This window comes from Musca domestica, unplaced genomic scaffold (assembly GCF_030504385.1).
Source record: "Musca domestica strain aabys unplaced genomic scaffold, Musca_domestica.polishedcontigs.V.1.1 47, whole genome shotgun sequence".
NCBI lineage: Eukaryota > Metazoa > Arthropoda > Insecta > Diptera > Muscidae > Musca > Musca domestica.
This window is the reverse complement of record NW_026712338.1, coordinates 1,389,713-1,404,955: the sequence shown is the minus strand read 5'-3', so window position 1 is coordinate 1,404,955 and position 15,243 is coordinate 1,389,713. Positions and strand designations below refer to the sequence as shown.

The following is a 15,243-nucleotide window of genomic DNA, read 5'->3' as shown; positions in this document are numbered from 1 at the left end:
AAGGTAGGGCTATGATACCATATGATTTTAATTTTTTTTATTTTCTTGGCTTAATATGTCATCTTTATTTGTTTATGTATGTGTTTTCTTTTCAATAACAAAAAAAAAATGTTCAGAAAATATTCAAATTCGGGTGTTTTCAAAATGTTTATTTCAACGTATGCATCGACAAAATCTAGAGTTTTTGTAGCGAAATAATCCTTTATATAGTACATGATTTTGAAAAGAAGTGTTGACCTTTCATTCAGTTATCGCGTTTTTCAATTATTTATTCAAAATAAATGCAACAAGTTGTTTGATTTTTTATTGTTTTGAAACTAATTCTGACATTACAAGCCAAACAGGTAGATCTCTACACCTGCAATTTTTTCAAAGTTGACCTACCTTCTCTTCATTGTACCATGTATATATCCTTGATCAGTATAAAATTCTATGTCGATTTAGCGATGTCCGTCCGTCTGTGGAAATCACTCTAGCTTCCGAACGAATTGAAGTAAATTTGGTATTGAAAATGGGCCATGTAGGTCCACGTTTTGGACCATATGACGGCACCTTCCGATATTCGGTATTTTGATGATTTTTGCGACAATATTCATCGGAATTCTTTCAAATTTGGTATTTGAAATTTGAAATGAATACCCATGGTACAATGGTACCTCCCCCACTAAGGTTCAAAGTTTTGAATAATATAATAATATCCGAATCCATTCCAAACTTGGTACATCTCTATATTTCCATCAACACAAGATCTGTTAAAAAAATGGCAGAGGCCGGACCATTTTTTTTACTACCTGTCCCACATAGGGTTCTAGATTTTGAAAAACAAAACGCGCAAAAAAGCGAATTAGGCATCCAACTCTCCTCAAATTTCGCACATACAAACATTTTTGCTAATACAAGATCTGTTGTGAAGATGAATATATGTCTGGTACCTCACCCACAAAGGGTCACAATTTTAAATAGTTTTATCTGTCATCATGGGATTTTTACCAATTATTTCCATAAATTAGAAACTCCCACAAATAAAACAGCTGATTATTTTAGAGTACACAATAATTAATTTAATTTGTCCGTTAAATGTTACTTCCGATTTGTTTATTTTTGTTGTTTTTCTATAACAAAACTAAAACTATTAATGTGTTTTGTGTTTTTCTTTCTTTTTGTAATGAAACTTAAAATGTACAACATCATTCCTAATTTGTTACAATGATTATAGTCAAGTATGATTATAATGGTCATATTGATGTGGATGCAATTGAATATGTATTTGTTAGGGCTAATTTGTAATTATTTTACAATCGATCTAAACTACATTTATGATATTTGTTGTATTAAATTAGTTAGTGTATATCTATGTCTAGTTTAATTTTCTTCGTACTTGTAAACGTTAGAGATAAAAAGTCAACATTATTTTGTGGTTTTGTTTTAATAACAAATAATTGGTCGTATAATGAAAATTTAAATCAACATAAATCCAATAATACTAATAAAATTGGGTAAAGTTTGCAATAAAAACATTTGTATATAGAGTTTTAGGATAGCAAATATTAAGTATAACAGAAACAGAATTTGTAAAATTGTAAAGAATGTAACAATTCTTCGAGTTTCAGTGTGGAGGTGAAAGGGGCCTTCATTGTTGAAGACACAATTAGTTTTCTTAACAAGGACATGCATAAAAAAGTATTGGCATGGTCAGCAATTTAATCAAAGCTACAACTAATCAATTCGCCATAAAATAATGCAAAATATGTGTACACAGACGTTGTACCAAGGGGCAAATGTAGTGCAAAAGAAATTGAAAGACTGGACGCAACGAAGGAAACAGCGAACACAAATGATGCTGCACTGTCTCCACCAGTGCAGTGAGTAAATGTCAGTTATTCGAATCTACATTCAGTTGTATGTAATAGTTTTGCTGAGAGCCAAATGGTCGACTGCAACTGCTGCTGTCGTCGTCGTCATCATCATCATCACTGTCGTCATCTTTGCGTTTGCTCTTGTCCGGTTGTTCATCTTCCTCATACGCCCATTGCATTTCCTCGCCAAATTTATTTAAATGTGCTAGATTTTTGTATACATGTAGTTGTCTATTGTCAATGTACGATTCACAAGGATAACACCACACGGATAAATCACTAAAGCTCAAAGCCATCGGATGGGATGTTTCTATATTGTGGAACATCATATGTTCCATTACATAACGACCGCACAACACTTCGTGGCAACTGAGACACATCCAGTTTTCTGCCACCGAGGAACATTCATTACATGGTTGGTTTGTATTTATTGCTGTGGTTAAAGAGAAAAAGGAGAGAATTTAAATGTATTATTGAAAAATATTATTTAAAAAAATCCAAAATAATAAACACATAGAAAGAATATTTGGGCAAATTTACAGAGCACAAAAATAATAATTAATAATATTAAAATAAAGTAGATAAGTGCGAATTGCAGCAATGAAATCCTGATATGAAGCGATGAAAAAATTGAATAAGGAAAATAAAGAAAATATGTCTCTATGGACTCTAGTGCGATTTTTTCTTTACTTGCTCTTTCCAAGGATTCAAATGATACGGAACCTATTCAAATGATGCGGATCCTATTGTCCTTCCTTATCTGTAACTTACCAAAAATTATTTTACTTTTATTAACTTCTTAATGTAGTATTTTTGTCATGCTCGGATGTGTTCCAATTTTGTAAAGGAGTATATATATATAAGCCGTTGTAGTTACAAATTAAACCTACCTTCCAACCTTATATATATATTTTCTAGATGACTACCAACAATCTTGTTTTCCTACAGTATAATTGCAGCATAATTGAAACAGTATAATTGATCGATAAACAATAATTTTAATACCCTCCACCTGAGGGTATAGGAAACATTTTTATATAAAAATAAAAACCATAAAGTGAGTGGGCCGTTATATGGGGAAATTCCAAAACGGGAACCTCTATGGAAAATTATATATATACTTGAAGGATTGTCATCTATCAAATTGTCTAAAATACCAAATATGAAATAATTTTGTGGGTAAATGTGACTAGGATACCAAAATACGGCGGGTATCGTTATATGTGCGCTATAGGAAAACGTGGGACTAAATATTCAATGTTCTGTCACCGGGCTAGAACCCATTGTGAACTACAAATACCGATTTTTATCAAAATATCGAATATCGGCAGGTACCATTTTATGGGACGTGGACCTATACATACAATGTTTCGCCACGCGATATAGAACCCATTATGACCGCAAAAAATGTGGCAAAAATCATCAAAACATCGAATATCGTTATATGGGACTATACAAAACGTGGACCATACAAAGTTTCGACATACGATCTTGAACCCAATATAACCTACTAATACCAATTTTTAGACAAATCCGTGGAAAAATGTGGCAATAATCATCAAAATATCGAATATCTACAAGTACCGTTTTATGGGGTTATACCAAAACGTGGGTTTTCAAAACCAACCATCCTAGACACAATACAAATTGTTCTGGTAAGTTTTGACGCTCTACGTCAAATAATGTGGGCTGTATCGTGATTTCAACAGACAGACAGACGGACATCGTTAAATCGACTTAGAATTTTATGCTGATTTATGGGGTCTACGACGAATGTTTAGGGGTGTTACAAACGGAATGACAAAGTTAATATAGCATCCTTTTCAAGATGGAGGGTATAAAATCGAAAGAAATAGAAGACAAATGATTGAAAAATTAACAAAACAAAAGGTTCCAATTCTGCAAGAGAATAAAAAAACTTCAATGTAAGCAAAGAAAATGTATTAAAATTAGTATGAGTCCACCAAAACACAAATTTTGAAGCTCTACCTTATGAAAAATATGAAAGTTAGAAGCATAATACATATATAGGAACTATGAATGCGTAATGAATGAAATTATAATTACAATAATCCGATAAACACAGAACCAAATTAAAAAAGAACACATTAACGTTTATCATGTCGATATATCTTGCTTACATTTTGGCGCATCCTCAGGATGCAGCTGTGACAAATGAGGACAATGCTTTAAGGGCACAACAGCAAACATTTCATTATTTTCAAATGCCTATTGGAATGACGTTGTGTTGGATTAAATTGCCAAGTAAGTAATTGGAGGCGATGCATTGCAAGAAATGAAACAGACAAATGTTATATTTGGGATTAGACAATCAAGTTTGAGTCTGACATAGACGTTAGAAGTAAATTACCTGCATGTGCTCTGTGAGAAATTCTGTTAGGGTTTTAACTTTTACCTTCGGTTTACTGCCACTTGCCTCTAAAGATATATCCTGTTGGGCGTCGCCAGAACCACCAGCAGCACCCTGAACATCATCCCTTGTAATATCTAAATTTTGTAAAGTAGCAGAAAGAAAATCCTCGTTGTTGTTTTCGCCCGACACCTGGGGTAGCCGTTTTCCAAAGGCTAGACTTTTCCAATAGCGCTCCTGAACACTTATGCAGTTCTGTAACGTTTCGATGCAACTTAAATAGGCCGCCGTAGGTGGACGTATATAACTGCCATTTAACTGCACCGGAGGTATAGGATCTCCCAACAATGACTTTGTGCACATAGTCATGGCATATGATATTGAATTGACATTATAACCGCCTTCCAGGCAGACTATTATCCGGCCATTAGCCAGTGCCGATAACCAGTGTGTAAAAAGCCCATAAGCTTCCGGCGTTACCTTGCAACCGCCAAGAGGATCTCCAATGGCAGCATCGAAACCGGCCGACACCAAAACTAATTGCGGATCAAATTCATATGCAATTGGCATGATTATGTGCTGGAAGGCCATTATGTATTCCAAATCGCCCATGCCTTTCTGTTAGAAGCAAACAAAGAATGATTTATTATAATTGCAATGACATTGCCTACAAAGCTAACCTTATTCCATGGAATGTTTACATTGAATCCAATGCCAGCGCCCTTGCCAACACAATCAAAGTTGCCATCTTTACTCTTGGGGAAGAAGGAGGCATTGTCGTAACGATGTATACTTATGTATAAAACATTCGGATTCGACTCGAATATATGCTGTGTACCATTGCCATGATGAACATCCCAGTCAACAATAAGAACTCTTTTCAGGCCATGATCACGAATTGCGTATTGGGCAGCAATAGCCACGTTATTGAAAATACAAAAACCATGTGGTACATCAGATTCGGCATGATGGCCCGGGGGTCTTACAATGCAAACACCACTACGTGCCTCTCCCTTGACCACCTTGTCCACAACTTGCAATACTGAGCCCGCTGCCAGTGTGGCGCACTCGAATGTTTTAGGATGGAAGTAAACTGAATTAAACTTGGCACCCATATTCTGGAGCTCATCCTTTTCCCCAATACGTCGAATCGAGTTCAAATGCGACCTCGTATGGGCCAAACAAACTTCATCTGTTGTTGCTGAGCGAGATGGCAGCTTCTGCATGCGTTCTAATAATTTGTAATCTTGATGCATTTCGTAGATTCTTTGTATGCGTGCAGGTTGCTCGGGATGTCCCTCTTCGTAAGTGTTGGCATGTTGTAACATAAGTTCATCATAGACATAGCAGACCCGAACCTTAGGCGAAAACAATTTGGTTTCTAATAGAGTTGGGGAGAGGAGAAAGCGAGAATTCAATATAAATACGTTTTTATTATCTAAATTCACATCATACCTGCTTTAAGTCTTTTTAAACGTTGTGCATTGCGCTCAATCACATCCAGTGGAATTTTGGGAGCCGTATCTCTTGTCGGAAAACGTTCTGGCAGAGGCGGACCTCCGACAAACAACCGGCTTACTTTGTGTAAATTATTTTGTGGATTAACATTGTTGATGTCTTCCATGGTATAGGTACCTTGTGCTTGCAAGCACTTCCAGTACGATCGATGGGCATAAATGCAATTAAAAATGGACTCTTGTATGGAGGGACACGGTGGCTCCAGTTTCTCTACCAAGGCCGGACAAGGTTCCCCCAAAAGAGCTCTCAGTGTTAAGGCAGCACCTTCGGCTAAAGATTCCAAACAGTAACCTCCCTCTAAAACTACGGCCAGGCGGGAATTAGCCAACTTTAAAAGAGGATTTATTAGATGACTGTAAAAGGCAGGTGTAACTTCCATTTCGCCCTCGGGGCAACCCAGGGCTGCATCATAGCCGGCAGAAACGATTATTAATTCCGGTTGAAATTCACAGGCCACAGGTATTAAAATCTGTTGAAATATGGCTAGGTAATCGCCGTTTGTCATGCCGGTTTTATTCAGTGGTAGATTGAAATTATAACCTAAACCAGGACCATAACCGATGGCATCGAAATCGGACTCCTTGAGATTCGGCCAAAAGGTGCCGTGTTCAAATCGATGAATCGAAAAATATAAGACTCTGCAGTTACAAATACAATTTTTTAATTTTTTATTTAGATTTAATTTGATTTCGTGAGACTTACCGTGGATCGTGATAGAAAAAACGCTGTGTTCCCTGGCCGTGGTGCACGTCCCAATCAATAATCAAAATCTTATTTACTTTAAGTATATCCAAGGCATATTGTGTAGCAATGGCCACATTATTGAAAAAGCAATATCTTTAAAGACAAGACGAAACGTGATTAAGTGTAGATCCTTTTTTATTTTGCATTTTCTTCGAACTTACCCATGGTAGAATAATACAGGTAACAGCAAGTGTTGTTGTACAACAATCGTAACAACAACCACATACAAATTTGTTTTTGTACGTAATACAAGTGTCAGAGTTATATGTCCAAAAATGTAAACAAAATAACCTTTGTTTATTAGTGGAGAACGATGGTAATGTTTACCAGGGGGTAAGGCAGGGAATACCTAGGTTTCGGAAAGAGCCACCAATCCTCATCAGTTCCCTTGTTTTTGTCTGGGATATTCTCCCCAGAAGACAACAATAAAGGGATAAGCCTGACCATTTTGCAACAACAAAATACTACGGTATCCCGAACAAACAAGCCACACTGTTCTAAACAAAATAACTAATTTTCAATAGATTATTTTGATTTCAAAAATATACATTTTTGGAATTTTGTATTATTTAATTTAAAATGCAATCAATTATTCATCAATTATTTAATTTGAATGCTTTCATCATTCCCCTGAATGTATAGTTGTTAGCTGTAGGTCCTAATCTCTCAACACTTCAAGCTATCGCTTGAAAATCGTGGAAAAAAGCAACACCCCTTTTAAATTGAAACCAAACTGTAAACACACATAAAGTGTTTTACATTTTGAAATTTTAGGAAACATGAAATATACGACTATATTATCTAATATGGTGTCGCTGCTTTTTAACCTTGAAAAAAAGCTTTCGCACGATCACCATTAGCGTTTTGTTAAGTACAACGGCAATTTTTTCTATTATTATGCAAGAAATATGTTCACATTTCCCTGCAGTGAAATTTTATATCAAAAAACGTATACCGATTGTATATCAAAAAAATGAAATTATATCACAAAACGTCATATCGTGTTTGACACTAGTATTACTATTGAGTCAAATCAGCGGGGACTTGCTGCTACCTGTAATTATTATACCATGGGACTTACCCATTAAATTCGGCTTTCATGGCATGATGTCCCGGTGGCCTTATTATGGCCATGCCATTTTGTATCGTACCGCTTACAACATTTTCTACTAAATCTATGGTTGAACCAGCTGCCAGTAGTGACAAATCAAATGTGGTCTGCAAAAGCAAAAAGAGCAATTTAAAACCATACATGCTTTGCATTTTAAATGTGTATTGCAGAAACTTACTGGATGTATATAAACTGAGTCATAATGTGAACTAAAATCTTCCATTTTCTCATCGTCATGTACCCCTGATGTCTTTTCCAAAAGTTTGTAATGTTCCTCACTGTGCAAAAGCATGATTTCATCTTTTGTTGCTCGTCTCGATGATATGAGCTGACATCGTTCTACCAAATTCAATTCTCGGCAACTAAAAATTGAGAAGTAAAATTATTTTAAATGTTGTACATACATATGTATATATTATAATAAATCAAGAAGGATAATCAGACCATACAATGTAAAACAACAAAAAAAGGCCTAACTAAAAGTTTCTTGTCTCCATACGATAAAAACACAAGTTAACTAAAATTCATTTAGAACAAGTAATAATGTGAGGTATTAAAACCAAGTATGGACATTTTTTTAAGTTCATTATAAATGCTAATGAACTACAAGTACATACACATTCATACAAATGTAAATGAATACCCACCGCAAGAACTATAGCGAACATACTAGGAAAAAGTTATAAAACGAATGAAAAAATATAAATTAATTAGAACGAAAAAAACGAGTCATGTCTGTTGGATGAGTTTGAATGTGGAGAGAAAATACAATTACACCATTTCAAGTCAAATTCTAAAAAAGAGCTATGACAAAATCAATGTACCTAAAAATGCATGTAATTTTGTATCGTTCAAAAAAAATAAATCTGGTGTTAGAGGAAAGTGTAATAGGGTAAGGGATATGCCACCGAACGTTAAATAATGGCGGATGGTAGAATATAAACTCCATTCTTGTCGTTGGGATATTAAAAATCTTCATCAAACATTTGGTTTAGCATGCGAATTTTCTTAAAGACACAAAGCATCGACGAAATTTCGACTTTCCTTGTTATGGTACTTGCTTCGAAATTACCCAGAGCTACGCTATGGACCTCAAATGCTGTTAAAACAGACATTCTACCAAACCGACTGGATAAATTGTAAACAGACATGGGGGGAGATCGTGCTAATATACGAAAGGCAGTACAAGGTGAGATACAAAAACTGCAACAAAGTCAAACGCCATAATTTTTACATTTTTTTTTAATTTCAGTGAATGAAAGCAAAAATGTCGCAAATAGCATCAAATTTTAGAATAAGTTTAGATTTGTTCGAATTGGAGACCTTTGACACGAATTATGGCCTTCAAACCGCCAATGAAACAGTCGCACGCTGCCCGAATGTTGCTCTGCGGTATTTTGGCCCGTTCCCGGCGAAGCGCTTGCTTGAGGTGATCAACACTTTGGTATTTTTTAGTGCCAGCCTTGCTTTCCAAAATACTCCAGACACAATAGTCCAACAGATTGGTATCCGGAGTTTTTGGTGGCCATTGTGCACTGAAAATGAATAGAGGAACCTCAGTTTGTAATCATTCTTGGGTGGCGCGTACTGAGTGTGATGGTGCTAAATCCTGTTGGAATGTCCAAGGTCTGCGGTCAAAATGTTTGAATGCCCAAGGCTTTAATACACCCTCCAGAATATTTTCGCGAGAGCGACCATCGGCTGTTATGGCGGCCCACACACACCTGGTTGCCAATCGAAGGTCCACATTTTCAGCTGACCTCTTTGGCAAGTAAACACGATCATTTTGTTTGTTTACAAACTGTTGTACAACGAATGCTTTCTTATCGGAGAAAACCAAATTCGACAGTTCATCACTTTCGGCCAGGCGAAGCAACTCTTTAGCTCTTTTCAGTCTATTTTCTTTCTGTTACACCACTTCTTGCACTTTTTGGAATTTCAATAGCTTTACCCCGAACTTATTTTTTAATGTTTGCCGAATGGAATATTGCGATATGTTCAGCTCATGAGCCATTTTTCGGTCACTGTGACGCGGTTTTCGATCAAGTCTCTTCTTTACTTTTCGAAACAATTCTGCTGATGTTGCTGTTTTCTTCCAGTATCACGGTAACGAGCGATAGTACGAGACACAAAAGATTTATTCACATTTAAATGCTGGAGTGCTCTAACTTGTGGTTTTCCAGCCAAATATAAAGAAATCACAATATCACGCTTGAATTCCATCACGAATAACATTTTTTCTGGAAAATTCTCACCAAAATACTTTTGTACGCTTGTCAACCATATAATGAGCTGTCACTGGAATAATATTAACAGCTGTCGGACGAGTGGCTTAGAAATGACAGCAGTCTGAAGTTAGTTGCAGTCTTTTTATTTCACCCTGTACATCAGAGTGGGAACTTGTTTGGTAATTGGCTTGATAAACGATAAGTCTGAAGCAGTTGTGTCATTTCACTGTTCTTAAAGTTTAAATTCAAGGTACTTTGGTTTTTGGCGTTACCTCTTTCCGGGCCCTTCTCATGTTAGTTCAGAGCTACGATATGATCCTCAAACGTTGTCTAAATGGACATAAAAACGTGCTACTATATCAAAGTGTACTTCAGAGTGGGACCTATTTTGCAATTGGCTTGGTAAACGATAAGTAAGAACTGCAGTATATTCCAGGTGTATATCTTTGCTATACTAAGGACCCTAGTCTGATGCAGTTGTATCATTTCATTGAGGAACTCGTCAAGCTCTTATCGGACAATGAATCGCTTCGGATCTGGCCGAATACACTAGAGGTGGTAGAACTTGATCCATGTTTTCTCTTAGCTAGTTCCAGATCAAATCATGGTTGAATGTTGAACTTTGAAGTGGGACGGAATGGATATACGTTTTGCATGCTATTTGAGGACGAGGGGAGTCAAAGACACCTGCGTTGTACTTAGCTTAAAGGCAAAAGACAGAGAATCATGGGTGAGAAAAAATTCAAATTCTATCCTGTGGTTAGTAGTTAATTCCCTTTGTAAAAGTGACCAAGATTTTTTACTAGATCTGTTTTGAGCTATATTATTGGACTCTGTATATATATTTCCTAGTTACCGTAAAAGTCACAATATAACTAAGTATTGCCTTTGACTACTCGTCCAAACATTATTTTGGTCGTTATCTTCATGCCAATTTCAGTGAATGACAATAACATAGATTTACAATTTTTCTGCTTTGTTCCGGCTACAGAATTCTAACATTTTTGTTTTGGTAATCACATAATACTTTAGCAAATTCAAATACAAGCAAAGTGATGTCTACATCAGTTTAAACAACTCATCTAAAGTAATAGACTTCAATGTGTATGATATACATTTTTTTGGTAATTGTTTAAAATATATGAGGAATTACATACCGATCCAGTACCCTTATAAAACGCTCGGGACATTCTGGATGTTTGTCGTCCCATAGGCAACGGTGTTGGGACATTGATTCGTCATACACCAAACCCGTGGGACGTTGTTTCATATATTTTGCGTTAACAGCCTGCAATGGAAAAAAAACAAGAATAACATCGTTAATTGAATGTAGAAAGCGTCACTGCGGCATTTATTCATATTTACATTTTGAAATATATCCTTAACTGTTCCATCCAATTGTGTGGGTTGTTGCATTTTCAATAGCTTAGCTTTCCGTTTCGCCTCCATCAATGCTGCATTCGGCTTGCGATTCTCAACTGATGATTTGACCATGGCTCGCGTTTGTATTTTAGCTTTTTGTGCTCCCCGCCTTGTCACAATTGGCGAACTCTGATAAGAATTAAAATAATTTACTTTTATATGTCACAGCAGTTTCTCATCAAAAACAATACACTTGTTGACGATAGATAAGATTATTCCTATATTTTATTGGGTTATCAAAATTTGCAAAAATAAAAACATAAAAGATTCCTCTTGGAAAATTGTTTATACTTTGCTGTGTTTTAGTTCTTCAGCCGACTGCCAGAAGCCAACAGCTATGATTAAAAGCCGCAAATAAACTGATTCATTCAACAACAAAATGCTCGAATCCAGTTCAGTTTACCTTGTACTTCTCATGCTCCCACATAAACGTGAATGAACAGCTCAACCGCCGGTGGTATCTTTTGTTTTGCCGTAAAATATGCACAACAACAAGACAAGCTTTTGTTTGGGTGTTATGGCGTTCTTAGTTTTGAATTTTACTTTTATAGAGGAGTATGTATGTACATGTGTACATAAATATGGTATATATTAGTTTTAGCCGTCACTCAGCGGTGAGTTTTCGCGCTTTATGATTTATAAAGATATGAATTATTTTGCCACATCTAGAAATGGTATTTGTCTTGACGTCATTATTTTGCTACGTTTTCGGACGAATTAAAATGATGACAATTTTCATACACAAATACATATGAACATAGGCAAGTTCACTTAATTAATTATTAGTAATTTTTCTTTGAGGAATGGAGTGAATGTGAGCCCATAAAAAACCTTGAAAAGAAATAAATCACGACTTGGTTTGAATGTATTAGCTTTACTGGGGAGCGTGCTTCCCGAGCTACCATGCATTACCTACAATCCAAAGGAGGGTTTTGTTCCAGTAGTATAAAGAAAATACCAGAGAATGAAAAATAAGTAATAACGACGAACCGTCCTGAACGTATTTGAGCCAAATCTACCCTGATTTGCCATGGCAGACGGATGGGATGTACTATAAGGATGACATTTATACTGTAATATTTAACTACATCAGCGACTGCATTTGGATGAATGCTATTCTTCATGCAAATGGTCCACAGAATACTTTTGGCAGGTCTGAATACTTTTCCATTGCATTCCACCCGTATTCGGTTCGGCCCGGCTTATATTTCATATGGTCACTATTAAGAGAAAATGGTTTGGGCCCACTGTGGGAAAATGGTCAAAGATGCACCTTTGTGGTGTCCAATTTTGGAAGAGCATCGAAAATGCTCCTAGACCACTGATTTGGATAATATTCTGGATGGGGGTATTTAAGCCTTGGGCACGCAAACATTTTTGCCGCAGACCTTGGACATTCCAACAGGACTCAGCGGGCAGCGTGTGACGGTTTTATTGGCCGTTTGAAGGCCATAATTCGTGCCAAAGGTTACAAATTCGAACAAATTTAAACTTATTCTAAAATTTGGTGCTATTTCCGACATTTTTTGCTTTCATTGAATAAAATTTAAAAGAAATGTGAAAATTATGGCGTTTGCCTTTGTTGCAGTTTTTTATCTCACCCAGTATATCTGCTGGTCGAACACCCGAAATAAGACCAAATTTCCCAGCAGAGGCAGTCCCGCTGCGAATAAGCGTGATGATCCCAGAATCAGTGAACTGACAGTGTAAGTCAACAGGTTGGTAAAGGAGCACAAGCGGAAAAAGTGGATAGACCCTCAGAGGTGTTGCAACATTGGAACGACGTAACGTGACTGATCTGAAGAGGTGCCCAAGGCGTTTTAATCGCCAATTTGTCGAGCATCCCGAGAGTGATAGGGCGAAGCGAAGAGTCTTACGACGCATAGGATCTCTTCCAAAACGCTAAGTCATCCAAAGCGTTTGGCCCAGACGCAATATCAATTGTAATGTTGAAACAGTTGGATGCACCGGAAGTTGAGTATCTCACTCAAGTACTGCCATTCGTTTGTCTGATTTGTTATCACCCTTGGAGTCAAGGGTCCGTCCCCAAGAAAAAATTGTTTCTCGGAATCAGGGTAAAAATACCTACCTCTGGAAAAATATCGAAGAGTTTTTACTAAACTAGAGTTGTTCTCAGAAATTGTCGGGTATTCCACTGTCCAATACTAAATCAATAGCAACAAACATCGCCTCTTCTTACTTCACAAAAACCGATGACTTGAGCCAACATTTCTTCATCATTCAAAAGAATAAACCAATAAACTGCTGTACATTCTGACTATCCCATAAGCCGTCCCGGTATTCAATGTTTTCAAATGCCAAAAATATAATATAAACATATACTTCGGTCCGGGTCGGGGATTGTTCGAAACTTCTTTTGACGTTCGCTGTAGTAATGGGTTTTTTTTCTTTTTGACGTTTGCCAACACTCTCACATTGCAATAATAAACTACAAGAACAATTTTCTGGCGACAATCAAAACGACAAGAAATAGGACAAATGATGAATATTTACATACTCTTATTTTACAAACACACATACACACACATATTTTTCGCTTACCATTCTTGATTCTTGTGCGTGAATTTTCAAAAAAGAAATCCAGACAGACTGACTGGCAGGAGGCGGCTGGCAAAATGGCAGGTGATTTGTTGTTGTTGCTAAATTTTCTATTTTCCACAGATAATATATTGTAAACACTCACGCACGTTGCTCAAACCGAAAACGACCACTATGGTTGATTTTGATTACAGAATTCCGAAGAATGTTGAAAACATTGGCTTGCTTGGCTTTCAAGTTGACTACAAAATTATGCGATCAATTGCAGAGACACTATTTCACTATTTATATGCGTATGTATGAAACACCAAAGGGATTATTGATTTTATTATATTCTAGTTGCCATTTATTCTAATTACATACACACACAATTATTTTCTTAAATATTTTTACTCATTTTCTTTTAATTTCAAATCACAGATAGATATTTTTTCTTTTTCGGATGTTGTGTTTATAATTGTATCCCCTTCTAAATGTTTTTACGTGTAATTTTGCTCTGCTCACTCCCGGAAAATTCTTTTACATGAGGCAACCATAATAAAATAATACAGGTATGCGCATCGGCACAGCTGCTAGTGCATTGAAATGCCAAACCGTTTTGAGATGTCCAAATTTTGAATAAAAGACTAATTAAATTTGCTAAAATTGTTGAAAAATATATATAATAACAATCTCCAAAGCGCGTTTTGTAAGAAAACATATAAAAGTAAACTTATTTCTGCACAAACACAAACAAAATTTTTTGACAAATCAGTGTTCAGAAGTGCAAAAGCATCTACCTGAATTCATCTGTCATGGAGTTGCCACAATAGACACGGGCTGAACACAAAGAAACCGTTTTTCGCACAGCTTTCATGGCAAATCCGCAAAAGTTTTTTTGCTATGGTGTTGGCAATAGCAATTTCGAAGACACAAACATAACTATTTTAAAATAAAAAAAGACTTCAACTTTTCTAATAAACTTTCCAACTTCTCCCTTGGTTATTTTTTCTAAATTAAAAAAAAAAATCTGTTCAAGTAGACGACATCAGTCTAAATCATGGTAGAAGACCATGGTCTAACTTTTGCGCAAGGTTGCCACAGTTGGTAGAATGATGCCATGGCGCAATAACAAGGTGTTCCTGCAAATTATTAACATCAGATTAAATGTCAAAATTTGTTCACACTTTCTAGCTATTGTTTATGTTTTGTTCTGTAATTTGAATGACAATAATGCATTTTAACATTAAATTTGTATTCAGTTGGCTGTGTGTATACAATATGAACATTTTGACAATAAGATGTTTTTTTATACCCTCCACCATACATAGTATGGAGGGTATATTGAGTTCATCATTCCGTTTGTAACTCATCGAAATAATCATTTTAGACCCAACAAAGTATATATATTCTTGATCAGCGTAAACTAAGACGATTTAGCCCTGTCCGTCCGTC

At 36.1% G+C, this 15,243-nt stretch overlaps 1 protein-coding gene across 5 annotated transcripts; it reads right to left on the bottom strand.

The window, feature by feature from the left end:
* Nucleotides 1-1,035: 1,035 nt before the first annotated feature.
* On the bottom strand, nucleotides 1,036-14,346 carry LOC101900790 (histone deacetylase 6). 5 transcript variants are annotated; one of them, XM_059127670.1, is made up of 11 exons: nucleotides 13,813-14,345; nucleotides 11,194-11,379; nucleotides 10,986-11,116; nucleotides 7,779-7,962; nucleotides 7,571-7,707; nucleotides 6,448-6,582; nucleotides 5,683-6,383; nucleotides 4,908-5,608; nucleotides 4,228-4,845; nucleotides 3,998-4,085; nucleotides 1,036-2,289 (listed from the first exon to the last, which is right to left on the bottom strand). In XM_059127670.1, the coding sequence occupies exons 1-11, from the start codon at nucleotides 13,813-13,815 to the stop codon at nucleotides 1,874-1,876; spliced, it is 3,300 nt and encodes a 1,099-aa protein (XP_058983653.1). In that variant the 5' UTR covers nucleotides 13,816-14,345; the 3' UTR covers nucleotides 1,036-1,873. The 5 variants fall into 5 exon arrangements, with proteins under 5 accessions (XP_058983653.1, XP_058983654.1, XP_058983655.1 ...); XM_059127672.1 differs by lacking the exon at nucleotides 3,998-4,085 and having other exon boundaries at nucleotides 2,146-2,289; nucleotides 13,813-14,346; XM_059127673.1 differs by lacking the exon at nucleotides 3,998-4,085 and having other exon boundaries at nucleotides 2,146-2,289; nucleotides 4,273-4,845; nucleotides 13,813-14,346.
* Nucleotides 14,347-15,243: the final 897 nt, after the last annotated feature.